The 18,933-nt window shown below is 44.3% G+C and overlaps 1 protein-coding gene across 1 annotated transcript; it reads right to left on the minus strand.

The window, feature by feature from the left end:
* Window positions 1-244: 244 nt before the first annotated feature.
* Window positions 245-11,329, minus strand: LOC142575037 (uncharacterized). Its single transcript, XM_075684003.1, has 3 exons — window positions 11,325-11,329; window positions 5,846-5,939; window positions 245-1,449 (listed from the first exon to the last, which is right to left on the minus strand). Exons 1-3 carry the CDS (start codon window positions 11,327-11,329, stop codon window positions 334-336), a joined length of 1,215 nt encoding a protein of 404 aa, XP_075540118.1. The 3' UTR covers window positions 245-333.
* Between the last annotated feature and the right edge of the window lie 7,604 nt (window positions 11,330-18,933).

The raw sequence follows: 18,933 nt of genomic DNA on the forward strand, positions 1-18,933 counted from the left end.
CTGCTTTTCCCAAGCCTTTTGAAGGATACATGCATACTATTAACCATTCTTTGCTTTTACATTTGGCGCACAAGTAGGAGCGAACTTGATAGCCAAGACCAACATGCAACAACACATTTTTTTTCTAGATAACAGTGGCTTATTCAGCAACTTGTCTGGATAAAGATAGCTTGAAGCAAGTATCCCTCTCCCTCTGATGTCTTTTCAAGACTTTCAGCGGAATGTTTATTTAGAGAACAATGAGCAAAAGCTTTTTGAGAGCAGAATTTATTTGTTGGTGCAACACTCGTAAAATGAGCCCAATTTTCTTAAACTATATGATGTGTCAGTGATTTATTTTAGCTCTTCAAAAGGGTCCACTCTGCGGTTGAGGTCCAGCAGTTGGTTGACAAAGTCTACATCCTCGTACAGGTCAACCATGCCAGTGAGGAGAGCGAGCAGCTTGTCGGGGGCCATGCCTATCTGTTGGGCACACTCAGTGACTGGTGGTGTGGCAGAGCCAAATGACCCGAAAGGCAGCTTCGTCTCAGTTCTCTGGCCATCCTTATTATAGAAGAGTGTGAAGACAGGATTGCGGTTCAGCTCGTCCAGTTTACAGTAAACTCCTGCTGTAGGGCCACGACCATTGCGACGTGCCACTAGAGTCCTGAAGTCATAAAGCAGATTTCGCTTCTCCGAGTAGCTGAGTGCGCTCTGGAAGGCACCGCCAACATACAGGACATTGTCCCACGTCTTGCTGCAACCCATGCGAGTCTCGGTCACTCGCCAGAGCACGTAGCCTTCGCCCACAGCCTCGTAGCAGTACTCCTTGGTGGACTTGGATGTGCGTGACTGGACGAAGTGGCCGCTGTGTGGAGCGCAGCCATCGTCCATGACGACGACTGGGAAGCCCACATGGTATCCCGGGTCCAGCAGCACCAGACCCCGACGGGTGCCTGCCAACACCCGGAGGGCAACCAGCACGTGCTCTTTGACACTAGATGCGTCATCCGGGGGGTCGTGGCTGCAGTAAGACACCACGTCAGGGATCCACTCTTCACACGAGACCAAGAAGGGCTGGGCATGGGGAAACTGCTGCTCCATGGCGTCGCACAGATGCAGACTCAAGCCAACACATGAGAGGCCTTCCTCAAAGACTTCAGCTGGGTAGTTACGGAGGAAGGTCGCCAGGCTGCTGCTGCTACTGCTACGGTAGTCCCTGTAGAAGCGCAAGAGGTTGCCCAGGGTGTTGTAGTGCCTATGGAACAGTTCCTTTCGCAGCAGCTGTCCCAGCTGTACCAAGAAAGCCTCTAGATCAGCTGTGGTGTCAAAGGTCAATGGAGCACCACTGATTGGTGCCCAGCGAGGCCGTGGCAGAAGCCGTAGCTCTTCGGCATGGGTGGGGGTTCCACCCCCTACAGGATGCTTCACATTTTGGTTCAAAGGCTGCTCTGGCAGATGGTCGTTCACCTGAAATTATATTAGCAGTACTCCGTTGTTGGTCACCTTGTCAAAAATAATCCCAACAAAACTAAATGGTAAACGAAAAGAAAAAAAAATGTGCACCACAAGTGTTTACACTCTCAATGCCAGGCAAAACACTTCGGAGTTGTAGCACCAGACCAAGGAACAGTATGCCACACATACAGACATTTCTTACAAGGCTGGTTACCTTGAGGCTATTAGAGTCTGGCAAATTTTGTTCATCTGCAGGCAGAGAAATTAAAATGGAGTAGGCATTGCTTAATTTCAAATGTTCTCAAGACTCTCGGCATTCAAATAAATACAAAGGAAAACAGAAGTCAGAAAGAAGTTAAAGAGAAGCGCCATGAAGGCGATTCATGATAATCATGGTGCAACAACCTTTGTTTCGCAAGACTCATTTAGGTGCCCTAGCAGAAGAAAATACGAGCCAAACATTGACTGAAAGCTTTAATTATATTAAACAAAGACTTTTCAACTGGCCATGTAGGACTGCTAGCATTGATTGATAACCTCAAGCAAGTTTTCATGGAAGAGTGCTCCCAACTCTCTGAACAGGGCCTCATGTAAATAGCTGCACAGATGACGCATACATATTTAGTGTTGCTTGTGACTTTGAGAGTGCACCACAGTTCACCTCAGTCGAAAAGCTGCAGACTGGTCTGCACCTACACACATACACATACACTGAATGCAACATACTGTTAAAGGACACTCGTGGTCATGTCGCCAAGAATAAAAAACATGAACTGAACACACAGAAAAAAGGCACAAACACTTCCTTATGGAATACCAACATGCCCAAACTGCCATGCAACTTTTGGAATAAAGTTAAGAAAATAAAACTGACAGTGCTCAATTTCAATTAGCATTCATATACTTCACCATAAGGCATCTCTCGTAACCGCAGTGTTGCCTTGGCAAATCCCAAATGGGTGTGCGGATACCAGGTGTGTGTGAATATTTGAAACATTTGAATGATCAATTGAATAGTGTCCTATTCAATACAACCGTCAATTGAACAGTCAATTCATAAGTACATATATTTCTCAAATAGCTTTTGAATGTTTGGAAGCAACTGTGTGCAATGAAGCAAAATTGTAGCAAAAGGACAATAAGGTTTATTCCCATGGGCAGATACCTTCAATAATTATTTATTGGTCATGAAAATTCCACTGAAGTTGGCTTGGGGACAGAAGATTCTGCTGAGGCAGTGGTTGTATATCTGGCATATCGAACTGCATGCTTGTGTCCATCGCAAAAGTGAATAGAAACATGCCTGGTATAAAGTAGCAGATTCTTATTCATGTAAAATAACAGTAGCCATGCTGAGTGCTCACTGGTAATGATAATGCATATGGGGCCCCTGCCGCGAGAAACGGTGTGCCAGAAGGAACGGAGTGAAATTAACATTATTCTAACTTTGTAGTCACGCATACTGAACGACTACATTACGGCGGCCTCCTACAAAGCTGGCCAGCAGCACCATTTTACACCCTATAAGGGCAGCTCATAAATGGGAAAAGTTATGCGTATAGCGAAAAGACTCCCTCCATATGTAGACTAAGCCAGTGCTTGCCTCAGTTCAGTTTGCGCTACGTGTATGCTAAAGCTCCTTCATCACAGCATTAGTAGAATGGAAGGGCTTTAGTTTACACCGCCGCCCATCTGTCAAAATGCCCAGCTCCCCTGTGGCTAGTGGAATACCGGATACACTCGGTGCTGCGACAGAATACCTGTAATGCATGCTGCTTGGATAGCTCTCACTGGGGATTGACAGCCAAGCGACTAGCAGAGAGGTTCGAGAGTCTTCGCAGGCTGGCTCCAAGACAAGCAGAAGTAGACGACACGATGTCACATCATGATGTAGAGCCAGAGAAGGCGGAGCTTAGCCTTGATCTCTCGACGAATGAGTTGAGGAGAGAAAGCATGGCTATCGAGGAGGGTAACTTGCAATCACCATAGCTACCGTATTTACTCGCATAATGATCACATTTTCTTGTCAATGATATTGACGCAAATCTCAGGATGCGATCATTACCCGAGATGAATTCCTTGCGAAAAGAAAATTTTTTTTTTCATCCAGAATTTGCTGCGGGATGCAAACAGGTTAACAAACAGGCGGCTGCCACTGCAACAGTGCGGGATACCAAAACAAAAATGGTGGTCGGCGGCGAAAGCCGAACGGCATTTTAATGCGGTAGCGTTAAGGAGCTCGTGTCGCAGAAAAGCCGGTGTCATCGGCGGCGTTGGCCGTGAGCGATAAATCTCGGAAGGCACTTCATAAATAAAAAACTACTTGCAAGATGGGCTGGGTGGGAATCGAACCAGGGTCTCCGGAGTGTGAGACGGAGATGCTACCACTGTGCCACGAGTTCAATGATTCAAAGCGGGATAAAAGTGCCTCTAGCGAATGTGGTGTTGCCTTAGAAACGTGCCGTACAAACTTATACTGCCGTGTATATCGGTGATTATGAGCATGTAAATTACAGAAGTCGCAGTTACACGAGTAGCAAAGTACGTTTCCGCTCCATTTCTACTGCGCTTTGCGCACACGCAGAGCCATCTTGCGGCAAACACAGAAGACCCTCCTCGCGATGTGTGGCACTGCCCCGACACGTGGCACGCCACTAGCCCGCTTGTCCCCTTTGGGCCGTGCAGGGACCGGTGCGAGGATGCCCCAATATGCTTGCGTTTAATAAGTTTTCTTGCTCTCTCTCCCCTTCCAACTTCCAGCGTGCGTCACTTGAACCCTCTGTTTAGGCAACGCAGCTCCTCTTTCTGCTCACAGCGCGATTCCTAGGTGCAGCGTCCGATGCGGGACACCTCTGACGCGATCACTGCGCCGTAGCGCGTCTGATGGGAAAGCGTCCCCTGCGATGTGTGCCGAGCTGATTACGAGGAGTCATGTGTCTGCGCGGCGCTCCTAAGTGAGATAGAGGACGATCCCACCGAGGCGTCAGCCCCATGATCGCGTCCGCCTTCATGGCACGTCGCGGCCCGGCTGTCCGTGCCGATCACATTCTGCTCGCGTAGATCGTTTCTCCCTCCCAGACACAGAGTTCTTGGTTCGTTCCGCTTGCTCAGGCGCACATTTCGTTGCCGTGCTGAACGCTGCGTGTGACTCTAGAGCATGCCGAGCGAATGAGTGGGCGGTGCGAACGAGGTGTGATAACGCTCTCGCGTTCCACTCTTGAAGGCGAAGCTTACGCGTTCTCCAACTTCTTTTTGCTTCTTACGAGTATATTACATGCATTAAAACTGTTCTGTATCAGTAATGAATAATATCGTTAATATCGGCAAGTTTGCAGCAATAACATAGTCATGTGCACTTTGTGGGGACAGAAACAGACATCGGCACGCTAAGCTGTCAGTGACATAGAAACACATGGCGGGCATGCTGAGCGAATATCTTGGCTGTGTTACAAGCATCAGTGTATGAATAGGGTACAGTTCTAACGTATCAACAAAAACGTGGCTACTATCGTTGCCACTTGCGATTTTTTGCGTGCCCCACAAGTGCAGACAAGAGAAATTGAAAGGCACCTTCTTTGTTGTTGTTGACCACAACTATTATACTGCCTGCAAATAATAAAGTCAAGGCAAGTTTGGTTGTAGATTCTTTTTCATGGAAGTGCGGAAAGTGATGAAAGGAATAAATGGAGCATCTGCTTAAGCACACGACATATTGTTGCGACAAGTTTGGGGTGCAATCATTACATGGGAAAGAAAAAGAATCGTATTTTGACAACAAAATTCAGGGGTGTGATCATTATGCAAGTGCGACCATTATGCAAATAAATAGAGGTATACTAATACGAGACGCTTCACTTAAATTTCGACGCGAATGCTTTACTGTAGCTGTACCCTATGTGTCTACAAAATTTGTCCGAACCGTTTCAGGGACCGTTTAAAAGTCATCCACATATGTGAACACGTGGAGGGCACTTGCACCATTCAGGCGAGATGAGAGGTCACAATAAATGCTAGCTAAAGAAATGCTACTTAAAGCCGGTGCAACACACTACCCGATGCATATGCTGCTATGTTGTACAGAGAAGTGCTTTCATTAGAAGAAACCAAAGTTGCCTAAAGATGAAACTAGGAGAGACTAGAAGATTGCAAGAAAGATAAGTATGGTGTTTTGGAAATCGCTGTCTGCTTTTCTCTCTGCAGTGCTTGACAGTGACCAATACTTCGTTGCGGGAAATATTATTACGCGTCTTGCTTGCTTTTTCTCCTCCCCGAGAGTCATTGGGCGACCATAAATCGCCCCCTCCTGTGCCAAGATGATTCATACTTTTGAAAAAGTTATTTAGGAATGAAAAGCACTCAGAAAAATGTTCCGTGCCCTTTTAATGAACATCACTCAACAGGCACGTACCGTTTGGGCCGCTTCATGGTCGACAGCCGAGTAGTCATCCCAGGGAAGGAAGAGCAGAGTCCCACACCGAAAAATGCCCACAAGGCCAATCAACCTGAAAGGCATCATTCAAATGGATTGAAGCACATTGTACATACAAGTTGGCAGCAACAAGACAACAGACAAGAAAACCTGCGTTAGGCCAATACACGGAGGTGTTCATGGCCCCCTTTCTGGCCACTGGAGCCATAGCCAACAGTACTTGTGGTCCAGCTGCAATAAGTCGCAGCGCTTGTATTTTACATATTCTGCAACCTACCTAGTTTTTAATAATCTTATACGAGTGTCAACCTACCCTATCTCAGAGTGTGCCTCCTATGAAACGGTAGGCATGTCCGAAGATACAACCCCTTATCGGCTTTAATGCAAGCACACATGCTTTTGAGCAACCACTTTTCTGCATTCAACCATAGTCTCCTATGGTTTGCACACAATGGTTGCAGTGCAACAGATAAGTAGCAATGCTTTGTGCCTAGCAGACAGAAGGATGACTGCATGCATGTTGCCAATTTAGTAGGTGCACTACATTTCAGTACAATTGGTTTTCTTTGCGCTGCCAGTGCAAAGAGGTAGCACCGAGGCAGCGCGTGCCGTTTACTTCATCATATCACAGTTCATCACACCAAAGGTGTTCTTCAGACAGTGACACTTCCAACATGAATTTAACTACTTCGTGCCAACAACATTTTTATGCGATAGTGGTAAGGGCCTTGGCTGGGTTGATTAGAATGGCAAAGGCTGGCAGACATTACACGTACTAAATCTGCACCGAGATTGGTTGCAGTTATATCACAATGTACCAGGGGGAACCCAAAAGAATGATCAGCCTGTCTCCTAAAAGAGAACAAGAATTTTCACTTAGAACAAAAAGGACTGTCCCATCCGAAATAATCCTCAATGGAACCAATACACTTGTCCCACCCTTTTCTCCCACTGTTCGAAGCAACTCTGCAGGGGCCACTCAACAGCATTAAGCTTGAGGAGCTACAGAGCCATCTTCACCTCGTGCACAGTGGAAAATTTAAAAGCTTGTTCCTTTATTAAATTTCCTTCTTGATATACAAAGGAAAGAAATCAGACGTAGCGCGGTCCGATAAATAGGGCACATGAGAATTGCAGATCAGTTCCTTTCGAGTTACATTTGATGCAAATTTTCAGCATATCATTGACTGCAAATAAAGATGGGGAAAGCGGAAGAGAACACAAAAACAACACGGGTGGCAATATGATATGCAGTAAACACCAACTTGGTGAAACTGAAGTTCTTATGAAGCAAATTTTCATATCCTGGCACAAAATCAAACAGGATTTCTACATTTTGCTTTTTGTTCTCTGCCAGCAGTAGGGGAATAAACACTGCGACAATGTGTCTCATGCCCGATTCCGCATCCAAAATTTACTCCCAAGAGCTGCAACTCATGCCAGCAGCTTCTAAAATCTTGCCAGTTGTGTAGCAATAACTCACTCTTTTATCAAACCTTTTTTGACACTCTTGTACGTACAATTGGTTGGAGGTCAGCCAAAATAAGAAAGGTCTAACACATTTTTTTTAAAACCACCCAAAAACTCTTACAAGGCTCAGTGCTTTCTGACAAACATAGTTTGAAGCCGTTCAAATGTTTCTCGTATTTTTTCAAAAGAAGCCAAAACCTCAACGAAGTTTGTGGTCCATCGCGATTTCGCAAGAGTAGCACAAGAACAGTCGGTACAACTATCAGACAAGCCCATAAAACATTTCACAGTGACGTTGGCTTAGGTAATGACTTGTGAAGTGTCTACCTACACCCACCTAGCGGGACAACACAGCAATACAATAACGAAGAGCTACATGAAGCTAGACTGGATTTTTTTTTTCTGTGCCACCTCTTGTATACAGGCAATGGGTGCAGCGTGATCTCAATGCAACTAGTTCGAAATCTACAATGTGCAATTGGCATGAGAAGTCGTACGTCTGATCACGCACCAAATAGCACCATGTGCCTCCTGCTTAATGCAGAAGCCTTGCCAATGTCGTACAACATGAGATAATTGTAACGGACAGCCTTAAGGGCCAAAGCAGCTTTGAAAACCTAGAACCTGTTTCTAAAACATGTACACATGCATGTGATAAGTACTGTAGGCAAGCAAGAAGCAGAAGTGCATGAACGTTTATCTCATTTGCCAATTTACTGGCAGAAACCTGTGCCACCTTTAGGGTCACTTTCTGTGGCACCTTAAAAAAAAAGGAAAAAAAATAAGCATGGCGGCTCCCGAATATGTAATATAAAGGTTGCCTTATTTCTAGCTTTAGAAAAAAAAACCGAGAAGAGTGTCAATTGTGGCACCATAGAAACAATTGTGTACATGTATTAAAAAAAATGTTGCCATTTTGTGTTCAAATTAACGTATCTGTTCCGCTCGCACCTTCCATACATAAAATGGTGCGTGAAAAAAAACTAAAAATTTACACAAGAAACGAGTTCATTCACACAACACAGGGCCACAACAGCTTGTAAGCATTACAAGCAAGTCAGATAGGCTAATTTAGCAACACCTTAATGCAAGCATCACTTGCACTGCTAGATGTCATTTGGAATTGATGGTGTGTTGACCAGAGGTAAATTGTCCATCACATTATCTTATTGTAGGCATTGTTTACAATCTAACATTAACATGGTGAATGTGTGTTTCATGAAAATTAACTTTAGTTCGAAGTCAGCACTCGTCTCCACCCCACCTTTCCTTCCTTTGTCAACTATTGCGCAGTGCAGATCAAACAAAGCAAAAACACGGTTCTTTTAACATCCGAGATAACATGTGGTTTCAGAATTAGTGCCAATTTATTTCCAATTCGTAAAGAAGGCTTGGATGCAGTGGGATGCTGGCGAGTTCACATAAAGAGTGCCACAGTGTGAACAATACTCACTCAAAGTAACACTGAATAAGAGGTTCACACATGTAAAAAGGCCAGAGGAAACAGTTATGTAGCAAGACAATAAGTAGCACAAAGAATTTTAACTTCCAATTTAGAACAGCAAAGTTGCACGTTAGTTCTACTATAGACAGTAAATATCTAAAAGTTTATCATTTGCACAATTCTAACATGCACTTTTTTTAAATAAGAAGTGTTGAAATGTGCATGCGTGTTACAATCTTAGCTAATTCTACTCAAAATCAAAAATGAAACCAATTCTTAAAAACAAGAAGAAGAAAAGCTCAATGCAAGGTAGCCAGCCACACTGCTATTGAACGGGCCGTGTGAAGAAAGTGGTGCTCGGAGACATTGCAAGGTGGGTCTGTGGTGCGTGGAATGCCCTCCTGCAGGCGATGGTTGTGCGAACCTCCCGAAGTGTGGCATTGTAATGCAATAAATGTAATTGAAGAGGACTTTCTGTGGTCAGTAGACAGCAAAAGGGTGGTGTCAACGGACTCCGCCAAGGACTAGCCACCAAGATTCAGCTGCACGTCTGTGGTTTTGGATCTTCCACAATATTGTGCAAATACGGTAGGACACTGCAACCTACTGGCATACACATTACCGAGTTAACCGACCACATTCAAAAATGGTAGCAATACATCCGATACTAGAACAGGGGAACGAAGAGGGACCTACACGAAGAAAAAAAAGAAAGTTTCCAAAAGACAGAGTGCAAAGGGTGCACTTTGCTTTCAGTTTTTTTTCTCCAAATATTGAAGGGACAACTCGGTAACATCTCTTTACCACAGAGCGAAGCTGCCTTTGCCAAAATTAAGAAGGAAACAAAAGGCCAAGCCTACTTTACAGCATCATAAATGAACTGGTACTGGTAAACAAGCAGTACTATGTGAATTAAACAATGTTGCAGGTGACAAGAAATTAACATGACAGGTATGTCAAGGAGATCAGTTTTTTTTTTTTTTTTTTTTTTTAAGGACTGCTACAGGCACTCTTGTTACAAATGGCCCGCGAGTGGAATAAACTGGAAGAATGTATGGCAAGTGGTAGAGAACATTTTCTTGCTCTTACTCAAGACTGCCTTTCTTAGTAGGGGAGCATTTCCACCGGGTCCGGCTGCAGTGCTTCAGATTTGGGCTTGAGGTCCGTGCCACAGATAAAGGCACAATTGCGATTCCTTCAAAATACTGTATTGTTGCATTATTGTTGCAACATTCAACACCATAATGCGCATGTTAATGCAGCACCGAGCAGTAAACAATGCTGCAAGAGTGGGCAACTAAATTGCTGCCGTGGGAATGAAACGCATTATCCACAAACCTACAATCAACACTTCAATCGACAAGCCAGCGAGCTGCGTTGGCTGCAGCAAAGGCACGAGTCCCGTGATGCCACATAATACGTCATTGCAATAGAAGCACCAACCTCTCCAGTAGTGGCCTTCAAGGCCAAAAGCGAGAAGGCTAACAAAATTGCTGGGCAGGAATTGCTGGATCAAGAGTTGACAGCAAGGAATCAGTATCCACACAACACCGTATGGGTAAAAACAAGGTTGCCAGCAAGGCTATGTTTACCAAATGCACTAAAAAAATTTAGGGAATTTGCCACATTACATTTTTAAAGCAGTTTTTTTTAGTGAAACAAGGTTAGGTAAAATAAATTAAGGCATAACTGGAAGTCAAATTCTGTGTGTGCACAATAAGCAAACAGCAGCTAATGTGGCCCTGTCGGCTTTTGTTGAAAACTAGTTCACAGCCTTACGACACGACCACAACTCCCTCGAGGTTCAACTCCTTAAGGTGGCCTTGCACTCCATTATCTTAATAGAGTTTACGAGTGTGACAAATATTTACACCTTGTTAGTTGACGATATCCCCACCTCAATTTCTTTTTACTCACAAGCCTGTCTTTACTATTATACCCAGTTCGATTTTAATGCTGCCATTTATTTGGTCAATCTCTCGCATCAAGTTCTTGACATGTATACTCGGATTCTTTTGCTTTCATTTGCACCATTTGAGTGAAGACAAATAAGTTTCTTGTTCTTTCAGGAAAAACTAGGGCAGTTGCCTTAATACACATGCTTTTCCATTTTGAAGACACCATGGAGTCTCACCATGATGATGACAACTGGAGCCATACTCTGAGTCAAGATGGCCATTCTGAGACAAAAAGGGAAACCAGGGACACCAGTGGAGCCAGGTAGTTGCCTTTCAGCTTTAGCTCCTGATCTGAAACACAGGTCACAGCAGTCTGGCTAAGCACAATATGTCACAAGAAGCACTCAAAGACCTCCACTTGTGATAAAGGCCACATTATCATCTTGCACACCACGCTGTTGCATCACATACCACTTCAAGTTACTGCAGGGGAGCTGATAAGACCTTGAAGGGCATCTACTCCATATTTTCAACTAATACACTCTACGCACAAACATCTAAATATGAAATAATACATGCACACTTTCATTGTGCTGCAACTGTTGTCTTAGTTGAAATAAAAATTTGGTCTAGAAAACAAACTCACCACATGGCCACAACAGCTGGGAGCTTGAACAAAATGCCGAGGTTTGAAAATAAAACTGCCCTAGTAAACCAACCTCTCTAGAAAAAAAGTCCAATACAAATTGCTGCGAGTGAAAATAATTTTTGTATCTGATGTATGTTTATTACTCCGATAGAGCTTGCATTAGTCTATAAAATTGTTTAGTTTCTTGCAGTTCACTGCAAACTTCCCAAGTTCCCAAGTCGTTTGTGTTAGTGTGACAGTGCCTGCAGATAGACCAACAGAAAGAAATGCATAAGAGGTCCACTGTCAATGAGTGAGCGACGTATGTTAGTCATTCACGAATAAAATCCAAAAGCTTAGTCTTTAGACTAAGCTTTCTGGCATTGTATGCTGTAGCCTGCTACTACACAAGCCCACACATTTGTACTGGGATTAGAACTAGATTCCAATCTGACCCAACTGACAGTCATTAGATGAGCGTTGCTGTGAAATCAAAGTAAAAGTTTATTACTCTCCGACGCGAAGAGGGCACCACGACAAAAGGGCAACAGCCTGACGAGGTCCTGGTCACCCTATTAGGGAACCGAAATCATATGATGGATAGTAAATATCACACCTGCCAACCTGTGAACTATAAAATTTGTGAACATCCCACAAACCAGATGGAGGAGGGGATAACAAGCACCTTTAAAAACTTCTCTCCAAGAACACATCTTCTGTGACATACATACAAACTTTAATAAATATTTAGCTTTGCAAGCAAATAAGAAGCAGTAGCAAACTTTGCTCAGCAGAGACTCACAGGCAAAATACTGCTTTCAGATCAGCGACATTTAGAGCCAATGTCGATTTTATCTGCTTTAGGAACTATACTGAATAAACATGCTGAAAGCAAGCACCCACCATTGTATAAGAGTCTTGCAATGATACAAGGCAGCGCAAGTACCATTTCTTTTTTGCATGCATTTCTTGCAATCTCGTACTGGGCCATCCTGTAACACTTTTAAAGCTTTTTTCACAAACTGAATTTGTTTTTCGCAAAACATGACGTAAAATAGTAAAATAATAGAACAAGCCCGAATTCGTAAAGTTTATGAAAAATTCGAGATAGCTGGGAGGTATGCATACATAGATGGATATAGACAGTGACAATATCATAATGCACATCCTCCAATGAGAGATTTTTAGTGTCACTCGATCAACCGAAAGTAGCATTTGGCTTTTATTTCGGTTAAATGTCTGCCCTAAAACTGTTTCTGAACCCCTCTGCATGACAGACTGCACATAGTGGCCCTCCAAAACACAACAGACTTGAAGACATTACAGCGGGACACAATTCTGTTCAAAATTTGAAATGTTCTGCTTTTGATGTCCCTATAAGGTTTTTTTGTAGATTAGCTCCACGGTGAGGGTTATTCCACAAGCGAGGCACAAAAACAGCTACTCTTTCCACAAGTGGAAATGCAAGGCCGACGGGCCCACAAAAATTGTCGCATCAGAAGAAATTCCTATGCAAGTGCTGCAATGTGTAAAACAATACTTCGATGGAGGTCAGTCATGTGTGTTAAAAGTACTATTAGTAGCACACCTTGCCATTAATTACGGCCTCAACAGCAAGAATGTGGAGGCTTGAAACGGCTTCAGACAGCATGCATGACATTAAATTATTGACACTTAAATGAAACATTTCACCGAGGTGTAATTTCCTTGTCACTTGTGCTAACCACTACAAGTGCATTGTAGTTTGGCCGGATTTGCTGCACCTACGAGAACCGGCGCGCCCACAAGAAAAGTTTTGCGCAATACCTCACAATACATTTGCTGGCATTCTGGGAGAATAACGCCTATCCATTCAAACACAAAACATAAAAAAACCGGTTCCTCAAAATCCAGTGAAATGCGCTAAGAGTAGGAGGTACTTCCTATACGGCCGGTGCATCTGTATGCTGCAATAATATGCCGCGGGTACAATTCGGCGAATGATGCCACGACGGGCTCACATTCTTGGCATAGTCTGCAGTGCGGAAAACTTGATCTGCTACAGAGACTACGTGTGTTGTCTCTGTCAAGGCTTTCTGCAGCCGTCACGTGAAATACACGTTCCTGCTAAAGGGCACAGCAGCTGGCGTTCGCCTACGTTCGCAGGAAGACCGCTGCTAAGGCGCATTAGATAAAGACTGGTCGATTTGGTATCCATCAACGAGGACTGGCCCAAGTCGCCTGACGTCCTTCAACTCGCGAGATACTGTTTCCTGCGCACAAATGAAATCCAAGACCGGAGAATTCTAGGAATTCGTGTACATGAGCGGGCGTTTATGGCGCTTTAGTTAGCAGTCAGATGCGCATTTTCTCGACAGTGCATATCACACGTCACCTCCCAGGTAGAGAAGGCCATTGAACCGCGTGGCAAAGAGCACGCGCCGCAAGCAAGTGGTGCGCAGGAGGCTCACGCTTTTGTCGAGCCGGACGGAAGACCAGTGTCAGTGACCCTACTTCGCGACGTTCCCTCCAGGCCATTACGTTAGAAGTCGCTAAGACTTACCCATACAACGGTGCACTTCGACAGAAGAACCAAGGAAAGAACGGAACGTCTCTTGAGACGGTAGCACAACCACGCGCACCACACACGCCTTAATTATTGCACGAGTAGAGCAGTCTTTTATACAAAGCGGGTCAGTACACGTGACCCGCGGCCAACCTCTGCGGCTTGTCGCCGATATCGCGTCGCCGCCGCTGCCGCAGCTGTTCTAGCCAGCCGATGACATCACGACGATGACATCATGAAGGCGTGGACTGCGCTTGCGCTGTCGAAGTGAGCGCATGCGCAATAGGAATAACCCTTTGGTTGCGAGAGTGCTGACAAGGCGCGATAGGAGGAGAAGGGTAGCGCAGTGAATTTGTGCTGCTAGCGCGCGCTGCTGCATCCGCTGCCACGCGCGCATCACGAGCAGCGGATACCGGCGGCCAAGCCAGCCAGCAGCTGCTGGCCGAGGTGATGGCCTTGAAACAACGTTCTTAGATGTTCTTAGACATACCTCGGTTTCACAACTCTCTACGCGAGCCCACTGGCCGATGTGGCCGCAGCGGCTGTCCCTCGAACTACCGGCGCTGCAGTCGCGTCTTTCTTCACGCGCCGTGCGTCGTCTGCTCCTGATGCGATGCGTCGTTTGCGCCAACTGGCCTGTACCGCTTATCCGTCAGTAAATGTAGGTTAGATTACCGCTTATCTGTCGGTAAATGTTGTTTAGATACGCACTCTGAGTTATGTGACAAACCTGCCGCGCTTAAGTAACAGCGACTTTACTGTGTCGGTGTATCTGTGTTAATGTGTCTTGCAGTCGTGTTTCTCTTCACGCACGGTGCTTCGTGTACTATGATTGCTGCGATGCATCATTTGCTCCACCTAACCTGTACCGCTTGCACGTTAGTGAATATGGTTTAGCTGCCCCCTCAAATTTTATGCCAAGGTAAGTGCAAAAAACGATATTTGCCTGAGCCGACCTCGAAATGCACGTGTGGCTGGCGCATCGATGTTGTAACTGTACGGCGCAAATGAGCGGCTGGGTGCGTCGATTCGGTTTTCCAACCAACTTGTCCTAGTCAGAAGCACCACACTGGTCTGCTCAGTGCTTTTTTCTGGCAGCGTATTCATACCGTGTGTAATAAAGACGAGTGTCATGTGTATATAATCTGCAGCGGTATTAAGAACGTATCGCACGCAGCTGGAGATTGTAAGGCGAACCAAATGCGCCTTACAACCAATAACCACTGCTGTTAAGCTAGCTTTCGTTATTTTAATGCATAAACGTTCTTTGGCGAGTACTCTTGCAAAATCTGCCACGCGAAAAGTGTAATGCCTTGTATCGGCACAAAAATGCGCGTAATTTGCGAAGTTAAGACATACATTTCATCTTTAAAACAGTGTAAATGTAGATGACTGGTATCTGTATAAGCTGTAAACGGTAAATAAACGACATTCTTATCTGGAAACTGAATGTGCTCGGTGAATTTCTCCCCTCGCCATCTGTTCCGTGTCCAATAAACCTAATTTGTGCATGCCTTTTTACATGTCCCTCACGTATATAAAGATATGTACGTTCAATGTGATCGGCAGGAAGTGGCAAGGACCGATTCGACAAGTGAAAGTTCATAGGTCAAGGGATTGTTTCATTTTCTCGGAATAATATTCGCAGCTAACATTGTGAAGTCTTTCATTTACTTGAGCAACATTTTTTCAATGTACTCTTGCATTTTGTATTGGCGGGCCACGTGCACGTCCTCTGTAAACGGTCGTTTTATATCGTTCCTTTTCTTTTTTGTCAAGCGAATGCGCATGATCACACAAAACTTGATTAGTCATGTCAACAATTGCAAATCTTCACATCCAAATGCAGGCACAGATGGTTTCTCTAGCCTGACGGATGTTCCAGAATAAATTGCCGGAAGCAGGATCCACTAATAAAGTGGGATGAATTATTGTTTAATTCTGTACGCCTTCACTAACGGTGAATATGCTAGGATTGTTTTGAACGGCCTCATATCACTGCGACTGAAGAGACGTGTGGGGGTACATAATCACGTACATCTGAAGCTATACAGGCATTTGTCTTCATAGTATTGCCCATACTTATATTTCTGTTGTCGCTCAAATGTTGTGTTCGGAGGCTTGCTCGAACAATGTTGCCTCTACAGCAAGACATAACATTTACAAGCTTTTGCAAGTACTGCACTACACTGTTTGTGGTGCACATATGATCTTGTATGTCGCTGTTTTACTTTGGCTTGATGTTATGCACACATGTCCGTGCTTAACTGTCAAGCCGTCTGCTTCTCTGAGGATGATTTCAGTTATGCTTTTGAAGGTAGTATAGCCGCTCGAAATAGTATTTTGTGGATTTTGTTGTAGCTTTTCATGGAGTAAATGAGGTGCGATACTCTTCACGGACAACACTTTCCATAACTCGAAAGATTCCATAACTCAAAAAAATTCCACGTACGATTGCTTCATGTAAAACGGTTCACATGTCGCTGCTGCATGAGGTCATCTTCAGTATATTAAAGCTTTCAGAGTACAGAAGGCAAAATCGCGGTCGTGAGCTTGTTGATCACAGTCAGTAGCGCATGTTTCGAAGGCAAGCGCTACAATATCGAAGTACAATTGCTTTGCCACCTGCATGAATTGTGCATCCCTGCAAGCTTCTGTCGAAGTGCAGCACTGAAGCTACTTCTGTAGGGAATTTTTGCTTCTGCATCACATTTATTGGCTTCGAGATGTGTTCGAGAAGACCGGGAATAACTATAGTCGTGTAGTAGTAACTACAGCGTCCATGTTTCCAGCGATGGAATCAATATATATTTGTCTCAACAATTATAATATAGATCGTCGTCCACAACATGACGTTCACACACGTCGGACTTATCAGTGTGGCATTCTTTCTATGGGGGCAGCATGTGTTTCCATATATATATATATATATATATAAAAACTCTTTGCCATCGTTGCGGTGCGAAAAAAATAGTAACCACCAGCATCAGGTTGCATCTAGCCTCTGGAGCAGCCGTGGGCAAAGCAGAACTGCATAGGAAACTATTTCCTGTTATGAGACGCCGAAACGCTTCAGCGCGAAGCTTTTCACCGGAAGCAACCGCCGCACATCACACGACGCCAACATGACCACAGGAGCGACAGACGAAGCAGCACCACCGATATGAAAACAGAAATGAAAGCAGAAGCGAAACCACAAAAGGTAGAAGGGGCGAAACGCACGATCGCAGCGCCACTAGTTCGCGTGACCACCATTTCAGCCAACTCCCGAGCGGAGCTGTGAAGCTGAAGTACGTCGAAGAAGGTTGCCTTTAAAGACCTCGATCGTCGGCGGTTGTTCGCGTAGCCACTGCAGCACGGCTTCGCTTCGTAGTAGGAAAGAGGGACCACAATGGCAGCGAGTGCTTTCATCGTCGCGCTGCACTCCATAAAAAAAATTTGGAGGACGCTTAAGCTTGATTCCTGACTTCTCACGCTTCCCGGCAACTGTAGCTTATATGTAACCGTAATGTTTACCTGGAAATGCTGACGGCGAACGCTATGCACGAAGGCGCGCTTTCTGATAGAAACGCGGTCTTTTGCGTGGGCCGATCCTAGAGATGTGCGCAACCGCACCAAAATATAGCATCATTTTCAGGTTTCTGTTATTGTTTAGCACTTTTAATATTTAAGTCTGAGAAGATCTAACATAATTAAGAGGCATGCGCTGTCGGTGTTTTGTTTTATGACATTTGTAGTGGGCTGTCGTTCTCGAAATTCCGAGGAATTCCGAGCTTGTATGCTGCATATCCTGGAAAAAGAACACAGCCAAATTCGAGAATGGGGTGTTCGTAAAGTTTATAAATCATCAGCAACGTAGCCCTACGAATGCCCATCTTTCTATTACTGAAAACGGCGTAACAAGCCCATTGCACGCTCTCCTTTATTAAAATTTGTTTCAATTTGCTGCAGATAGTTTAGCGTTACCATCGCATGTTATCTCTGAGTACTTCAATGTTGTAACTTGTCGTATCGGGTCATTTCGATAATGAAGGTAAATGAAAACGGGATTTGAGAATAGAAACACAAGTAACGACCATTTCTTGACGATAAGGGAAAAAAGACAGACCGTCCAGCCAGCACTCGAGTGCAGACAGATAAGATTGCAAAATATGGTGTAACTTCCCGTGATGAGGAGAAAAATGCAATTTCATCAGCACAGAGATAGGGTTGCACATCATGATGAACTGGGACAGAAGATAAGAAAATATTAAACAAAAGCGGAGAAAGAACTGATTTCTGAGGTGCGCCTCTTGTCTGTTTATATGTGCACGATGCAACCCCGTCCTTCAAACAAAAGAATTGTCTGCTAGAAAGGAACTACATTCTATCCAGGCCACTGTGTAATCTAGAACAGCGCAGCCCGCTAATCTAGAAATTAAAATTACATGCTCGACACTGTCATATTCGTTTGCAATGTCTAAATTTAACAAGGCTGATACATCGTCTTATAGTCCTGCGTGCCGAATGCGCCTTTCTAAATCAACGAGAGCTGACCATATGCAACATTGAGACCTAAATCCTCTTTGTCTCGAGCACAGAATACCCTGGGAAGAGGTGAATTCATTGAGCCGGGCATGAATTACTTTTTTCTATTTTGACTAGATTCGATGTAAGGGAAATTGACAGAATGTTGTCCTAGACATATCCGATTTTTTATTTTAAATGAAAGCACAATTTTCGCATTTTTTCAAGAATCCCGGATCCCATTTATATTGAAGTGAACAATCAAATATATTCAAAAGCTCATTAGGGAAAGAGTCAAGTAACCATTTAATCATACCTGTTGTGATGCGTACGGTATGGTCCGGGAGCCGATTAATGTGCAGTTAAGGGGTGATGGTAACGTAACTATGTCACATCTGTTTAAGGGTTCTATCGTAAAAACTTCTGAACAAAGCAAAATGAGAATTGGTAAGGTGAAGGGGCACGCATATAAGCTTAATGTGCACGTTCTTTTGTCAAAATACTTTTGAACAATTTTCGCAGTATCAAATTTTGGATAGACATTATTGTTCCGATGTACGTTTTCTCAGTAATGAA

The sequence above is a fragment of the Dermacentor variabilis genome, chromosome 3 (assembly GCF_050947875.1).
Source record: "Dermacentor variabilis isolate Ectoservices chromosome 3, ASM5094787v1, whole genome shotgun sequence".
Classification (NCBI taxonomy): domain Eukaryota; kingdom Metazoa; phylum Arthropoda; class Arachnida; order Ixodida; family Ixodidae; genus Dermacentor; species Dermacentor variabilis.